The sequence below is a fragment of the Etheostoma spectabile genome, chromosome 9, assembly GCF_008692095.1.
Source record: "Etheostoma spectabile isolate EspeVRDwgs_2016 chromosome 9, UIUC_Espe_1.0, whole genome shotgun sequence".
Taxonomy (NCBI): Eukaryota; Metazoa; Chordata; class Actinopteri; order Perciformes; family Percidae; genus Etheostoma; species Etheostoma spectabile.
The window spans coordinates 7,427,375-7,434,881 of record NC_045741.1 but is presented as its reverse complement, the minus strand read 5'-3'; the positions used below and the strand labels follow the sequence as shown (position 1 = coordinate 7,434,881).

At 40.4% G+C, this 7,507-nt stretch overlaps 1 protein-coding gene and 1 long non-coding RNA gene across 2 annotated transcripts in view; one reads left to right on the top strand and one right to left on the bottom strand.

Annotated features, from left to right (window-relative positions):
- The window catches only part of LOC116695260 (uncharacterized), an 8,600-nt gene extending 5,322 nt beyond the window's left edge, over positions 1-3,278 (bottom strand). Inside the window, exon 1 of the long non-coding RNA XR_004333396.1 lies at positions 3,067-3,278. This is a non-coding gene — a long non-coding RNA (uncharacterized LOC116695260). The remainder of the gene's footprint in view (positions 1-3,066) is intronic.
- A 1,028-nt stretch (positions 3,279-4,306) lies between these two features.
- LOC116695244 (alanine aminotransferase 2) overlaps positions 4,307-7,507 on the top strand; it is a 9,213-nt gene continuing 6,012 nt past the window's right edge. Inside the window, exons 1-2 of the mRNA XM_032525387.1 lie at positions 4,307-4,501; positions 4,919-5,008. Of these exons, the coding sequence (XP_032381278.1) occupies positions 4,397-4,501; positions 4,919-5,008 (195 nt within the window). The 5' untranslated portion in view covers positions 4,307-4,396. The remainder of the gene's footprint in view (positions 4,502-4,918; positions 5,009-7,507) is intronic.

Below are 7,507 nucleotides of genomic sequence, written 5' to 3'. Positions count from 1 at the left end.
CTTGGTCTTTAGCTATTGTGTATGAGGCAATTTGACTCAAGTTATGTTTTATCTGTATCTATGCCAACTGTCCAGTATTATTACTCTGCGTTACAAATCATGTGCAAGTTTCCATTTAATAAAGTTCTTTTGTGTACTCCTGTCTTTTTGAAACACGTGATGCAAAACCAGCAGCAAGCAATGACTTCTGCATGTAAGAAGGAAATTACACATTGACAAGAGCGATTAAGAGCCATTACTTTTACAGATTATCTGTAATTTTGCAGATTTGATGTCTGAAAAGTGGGTCAAAAGTCAGGAGATTTCAGCCTAGGGCTGCACAGTTAATAGCTTAATCAAAATTGCAATATGGACTGGTGAAGATGCCACCCTGAGCTTCACATTTTGTCAAGCTTTTTCACTACTATTCAACATTTATGTACCAAACTATTAGTTGATTAATTGATAATTAGGCTTATCATTAGTGGCAGTTCTCAACACTTGATGTACTCAAAGTCAGCCATAGCCATTTATCATGTATGTAAAAAAAAAAAAAATATTTTACATTTCCTTAACCTTTAAAAAACTAACATCCATGATATTAATTGTATTGTTACTTTAAACTGTCTGTGCATCAGCAGGAATGAATTATTATACATTGGCAGGAATTAATGAACAGGCAAACTTGCCGGGATTTAAAACTTTAATGTACAATATAAGAAATTACAAAAAGATTTATACAAGAATCAGAATCAGTTTTATTGGCAATATAGATACATAATAGTGCAAATGTAGTGTGCAAGATGCATATTGGAATGATAAAGTACCGTATTTTAACATATAAACGTCACACTGGACTATAGTTGCATTTAATTAGAAATGTATTTCACAAAATCCAAGACCAAGAACAGACATTTAGCACTCAGAACAGGGCGGAAAAGGGACAGTGAGGGACAAAGTATTTGATCCCCTGCTGATTTTGTACGTTTGCCCTCTAACAAATGATCTGTCTATAATTTTATTGATAGATTTATTTGAAGAGTGAGAGACAGAATAACAAGAACATCCATTTTAATGAGGGAAAAATGTACTTGACCCCCTCTCAATCAGAAAGATTTCTGGCTCCCAGGTGTCTTTTACACAGGTAACGAGCTGTGATTAGGAGTGCTCCTAATCTCAGTTTGTTATCTGTGTAAAAGACACCTGTCCACAGACTCAATCAATCATATTCCAAACTCTCCACCATGGCCAAGACCAAAGAGCTCTCCAAGCTCCAAGGACAGGGACAAGATTGTAGACCTGCACAAGTCTGGAATGGGCTACAAGACCATTGCACTCAGCTTGGTGAGAAGGTGACCACAGCTGGTCAGTGTTGCCATGTCCGCTTATTCTAAGCGACTTTGGGCTTGTTTTTTTTGTAAAGTCGCTTACAAATATTGGTTGTAGCGGGTTGCGGTTTTTTTGGGCTTGTCACTAAAGTGTAGTTGCTTATTTGGGCTTGTACACAGCTTGTCCTTGCCGGTTCGCTCGATCCCGCCCTTTTCCACATAAACACTATAGACAGCAGCGTTATTTCCCACCCACTTCCTGCTTCTAATTGGCTCTGACCCAGATGGAAACGAGTACCAACCAATCAGAGGCAGAGCAGGGCAGTCTGTTGTTTTCTGGTTAGGAAAATGCGCGAGTAGCGACTAATGGTGAGTGTACTGTAGGAGAGTTTTGGAGGAAAAATGCCCGGGATAAAGTGGGTGAAATACGGGAAGAATATAACAAAGACTGGGAGAAAGAGAAAGGAGGAAAGAATGGATTCAACCCGTCGTGGGGAACAACTCAAAATCACTGTGAAAAAAAGTGATTTCAAATCCATCAGTTTATTAATGTTAAATAATGTTAAAAGGTGGTTTAACTTACTCTGTGGTCATTGTCCTGAAGCTAGGGGGAGAAATAAATAAACTCTAGCCTACCGTGTGTACAGTTTACCAATCTGTCTACATGGATTGTAACAAGTTTTATTTATTTTTCTCTTCCAGGATCTTAGGGGGGCTACGTAGAAAAAGTCGCTTATTTTGGGCTTGTTTTCACAGGCCTGGTTGCGTATTTGTCTCGCAAGATCTGGCAACACTGCAGCTGGTGCGATTATTCGCAAATGGAAGAAACACTACAGAGCTGTGAGTCTCCCTCGGCCTGGGGCTCCGTGCATGAGCTCACCTCGTGGAGTTGCAATGATCATGAGAGCTGAATGGTATCGCTGGGTGTCCGCTATGTTAACGGTAACACATTAACAGTTAGTCAACTACAATAGCACACCGAACAAGTTGAATACGTTAATAATTATACAGCTGTGCGTACACGTCTTATAACAAGCACATATTATGTGAGCCTTTATAAAATGTTGAGTCTAGCTACAAACTAAATTATACATTTTAAAGATGGTTTGTCTATTAAGTAAATTGTAAGGGTAAAGCTTCAAAACGGTCTTATCTATGGGCCACAAGGATTTCCTCAAAACAGTTGAGTATTAAAATGAACAGTAACACATTAATGCCACGAACAAAACTATTGGTCTGCAAAGCATAGATACAATTAATGAACTTAAAACATTGAGAAGAGGGTAGTAACAAGGAAGAATATTAAGATACGTTTTTCCACTAATAGGAGGCGGGTGACATGACGGCGTCGTCCTAACCTTCATCCTCGAGACACACTAAAATAAATGTAGCATCGTAGCTAGTCCAACTAAGATGTCCAACAACGTTTCAAGGGGTCCAATGACAGTTTCCTGATCATCTCTATGTAATGAGGCAAAATATACAATAAAACTGATGTTATAATAAAATAAAACACAAACGCTTTTATTTTCGAATCATATTTTAGCTTAATGTTCGCCAACAACATTAGCCATAGCTCATCAATGTAAGATAGGCTGCTACCATGCTAATGACGCTAGCTTGCTAGCATGCTAATGACGCTAGCTTGCTAGCATGCTAATGACGCTAGCTTGCTAGCATGCTAATGGCGTTAAGCATCAAAACGTCTGCCAACGGCATCTACATGGTGCGCTGATAACAACCAAACACACGTATTTACCCTTTTCAGATGGTTTTACGTCCTAAGCGCCGGGTGGTTACTGAAGATATGTCAAAATGTTCTAGTACAAGATAATAAGAGCGGTCCATCACTGCTCAACCCGGCCTCCCCACCCGGGCCCACCCGGGCCCACCCGGGCCCACCCGGGCCGCCACCTGTCCCCAGACAGGTGTGGTTGATTGGGCGGTGCATGCCGCCACCTTGGCCTACTGTACCGGAGTAGTGACATCATGACTTTAAACAGCCAACACTAATACATAAAAATACCCAAAAAAAACAACTTTATTAAAAAAAGGTATATTCTAAATAATAATTAAAAAATAAAGTGTGTGTGTGTGTGTGTGTAAAATTATATTTAAATAAAGCCGTTTAATCTTGCATCCTTGCCTCACTCCTTCATTCCCAAACATATCAGCCTATAGCGTACTAGGCTACAAAATAAATGTCAAGAAGTAGGTCTACAACCTTACTTACATCTGTGTATTTCAATTATCCCAAGGGAAATTGTTGTGCAGCAGTAGCTTAGCCTAAAAAACAGGCTTCAAAATTAGCAACCAGCCAAATGCATTTGGCTGCTAGATTGGCTTTACTCACAAGCCAAGAAAACAATGGAAATCCATTGAGTGGCTGGCAAAATTTCACTAGCCATTTGGCTGGTGGACTAAAAAGTTCACTTTGAATCCTGCCTACAAAGTATGAAAGAGCCCAAATATAGCCCTGACACAGTCCTATTTATTCAGGTATTATTTCTGAGGGATATTTCAGAATGAACTACACCTTGAAAATGTTGGTTTGTTGCTATCACTGACATATGACATGTGGATAATAAATATTCATGTGAATAAATACAGACCAAGTAGGGTATTGAGCATAACCATGAAATATCCCAATTGTTTTTTTTTAATTTAAACTCCCATAAATGATGTAATTGTCTTGCTTCAAAGTCATTTTTGACGTATTTCAAAATGTCTTTAAAAAGTAGCCTATCGGTATTTAAAATCTTTTAGCGTTTGCTGATGGAGTGCAAAACAAGCCTGTTTATCAAAGCCTGTTGCATTGTGTCAGATCTGAAAAACATCAGTGGAGGAGCATTTTACACGTACAAAGTCCACATTAGAAATCCAGTTTTGTATTGAAGTGCAGGAGAAAATGACATTACTCATCAGACATTTTCAGCCATTTTCAGGCCGACTGGTTATCCATTACCGTCTCACCCACCAGAGTTTTCCACATTTTACTGTATCACGTTCTGCTCCAAGATCCTCAGATTGTAGTAGGCTCTAGTATATCGTTTGAATCCCAAGTTTAAAACGATTCCTGTAAAAAGACGATGAGTTCTCAGCAACTTGTGAATCCCAGGGTGAGGGGGATCAGAGCGTCTCCACACAGTGGACTGCAGAGTCTGGCTGCACACATCACACAAGAGATCACACAGGTAAGTGCCTGTAATCTGTCTGTAATGGTTTAGCCTCAAACTCAGTCTTTCTCTAAACTGGAGAAAGTATTTTTAATTTAAAAAAGGGATTTTTTTTGGGGGGGGGGGGACATCAAAGGCAAGGATGTACAAAGAAAAGTCCAACATTTACTTTCAATGTGGTACTTGATGTGAACATATGGAGTCCGGGTGTCAACTTCCAACAAGCCAACAAAATACCTGTTTATCACCAGTAAAATACTGATTCACACCAAAGGAAAATAAAGACACATTGAGATTACACATAGTACAGTTTAAAAGAGGAGGAATTAGTGTACACTTATTGCCTATAACCCATGATTTGAGAATACTGTAAAAGTGATGGTGTTTTTTTTGGTTTTCAGTCCGAACTGGCCCTGATTCTTAGTTCTCTTGCAGGGGGCGCCGAAACCTTTCAAAGAGGTGATGGATGTCAGCTCAGGTGATCCCCACAAAGCAGGAGTGAAACCCATGTCATTTGTTCGCCAGGTTAGGTTTTTTGTTTTTATTTTCCCCCTTGGGCTCACACACTTTCAAAACCACTCTTTTATGATTTAAAACTGTCAGTGTTTTAAGAATATTTTCTCCGGTTGTAATTCAAGAATATAGTGGGGTTCATTAGGTGTTACGATGTCATTAAATTCATTTTGTTTGTTTTTAAGAAATAAAATTGACTATACTATATTGACTGCTGTCATGGTATACATTTTACAGTATTCTTCTGATCACATGACCATAGTCAAATTTCATGTGTCATAAGTTTTTCATTGGGATTTCTTGACTGGGATACTCCTGTAAACTTTTTTTATCCTGGTTATATAAATCTCTATTTTCTTGTTTACTCTAAAACTCTTGTTTTTAGAAGTTATTAGTGTTTCTTTATGGCTGCAGCATGGGTAAGTCCCCAAAACAAAGTACAAATGACAATTAAATCTGCAAGCAGCGTTGGACGGGCCCTCGCGCCTCTGCGCGCGTCAGGGTTATTGGCGGACGCGGCTCCTTGCGATCATGCATTTGCGCAGCACTTCCTGGGTGACACTGCACATCATCAGCAATGGAAAGGGAACACCCTGCTGAGTTCAACGATACCTCACACAAGGCTCTACGTCATACAGTTCATTAGCTCTGAAAGGGGGCGTGGTCAAAGCATAGGGGGCGGGGCAAACCTTCACCAATAAAAAAGGAAGTCTCTGCTGAGGTCATTGATACCAAGGAGGTCAGCCTCTCCTCTCTAAGCACAGCTCCTTTGGCGCCATTTTAATGCTACGAAGCCATCACCCACCGTTAGCATCCCATGGACCACCATACATTTTGGCGCCACTTTGACAGCAAATAACTTTACATCTGAAGCGTTTAAAGACTCTATTTGTCCGTTGTTTATTTCTAAAGAAACACGACAATGTGTAAAAGGCTCCTTTACCTCAGTGATTCCCAAAGTGGGGGTCGGGACCCCCAGGGGGGTCGCGAGCCAGAGAGGGGGGGTCGCGAGCTGATTTCCTAAAAATAAAATAAAAATTTAAAAACGATTAGAAATAGCATAGAGTTAGCTATGGTTTTAACACAAGATAAAATAGTGGCTAAATTTAAAATAAAACCAAGCAACTAAATAAAAAGGGAACAGCTGTTTTGATTTTCTTTCTTTCCGAGTAGTGTCTCCAACATTAACTACAACTGCCGGGATTCCGGTCATTTGACCGCAAGATTCTAAACTCTTAATCTGTCATGAAATACCTAATTGCAATTTTAAGCAGGTATTGTGTTAGGATATCTTTAGAAAACTAAATAACACCAAAATGTAAAATAACGTGTTTAATTATACACTTGAGTGGCCCAGGTGCTTCAAAACTCATATCATGGCATAGTAAAACGTAATTTCCATCACATCTGAAAAATATGGTATGTAAACATGCAAATAACACCTAAAAGTATTTCTTTGAACATTTATAACTAACCTAACCTGTCACTGCCTCCGTGTTGGTGTCGCCGTAGTGCGCATTGCTCCTCGGACCGCGCCCCCCCCCCCCCCCTGCCCCGATCCCTTTCCTCCTCTGCCAGTTGTGCCTGAACTTCCTCCAGACAATGTCCCTGCTGGTGCCCTCCTTGGAGAGGATGTGTGTGATTCAGCCATTTGAGGATGTATAAAGTGTTATAAACACGTAGGCAGCCCCCGGCCATCTAGCTCCGTGTCCCGCTCCTTCCACAGAGCGAGCGCCGGCGCTGCCTCCTGGTCCAGAGCGGAGTCCACCCCGCCGTACTCAGTGGTGGTAGCAGCGTTACCTACTCGGCTTTACCTTGGCCCATCGCTGATGCCCCCCTTGCTACCAGACCGCTTATGACGTTCTCTGACAGAGACGCTGATGGTAAACTAAGCAACCAATTTGCATCTTCAACCGTGCGAAAGATTAAACCACACAACACGAATACCGAATACTGTATGGCCGAAATAGGTAAAAGGGATTTTATTTTTTTTTGGCCTAGTGTGTAATGTATATAAAAACTATTTTAAATTAAATATAGAGCTTTTTAACTTGCTGTGCCAAACATATTACACATCCACCTCATTAGGTGAGATTAAGTTCAAATTAAAGTAATGAGTAAATTACTGTAGAATAATGTCATGGTGTTATTTGTGTCGTCAATATGCTCATGTTGGATACGCCTGTAGTGCGTGCGGCGATTGCGCGCAGTTTATAGTGTGGGGGGGGTCGCGAGTCACTTGCACCGTTACTTTGGGGGTCGCGGGCTGAAAGTTTTGGGAACCCCTGCTTTACCTTATACCTTACGTTACGGCGGTTTAGCAGACGTTTTTAGGCTAACGATTGTGTCAATTACGTGACTTAGTGTTGCATAGATTAGCTGTTTAGGTTTAATTACTAATGTTAACTGGCATTTTAGTTAGTAATAATTAGCCTATGTTATCTCCTAACATATTGTAAACCTGCCTCTCTGTCTCTGCTGATTGGGAATGATTGAGATTTCTCTTGCACA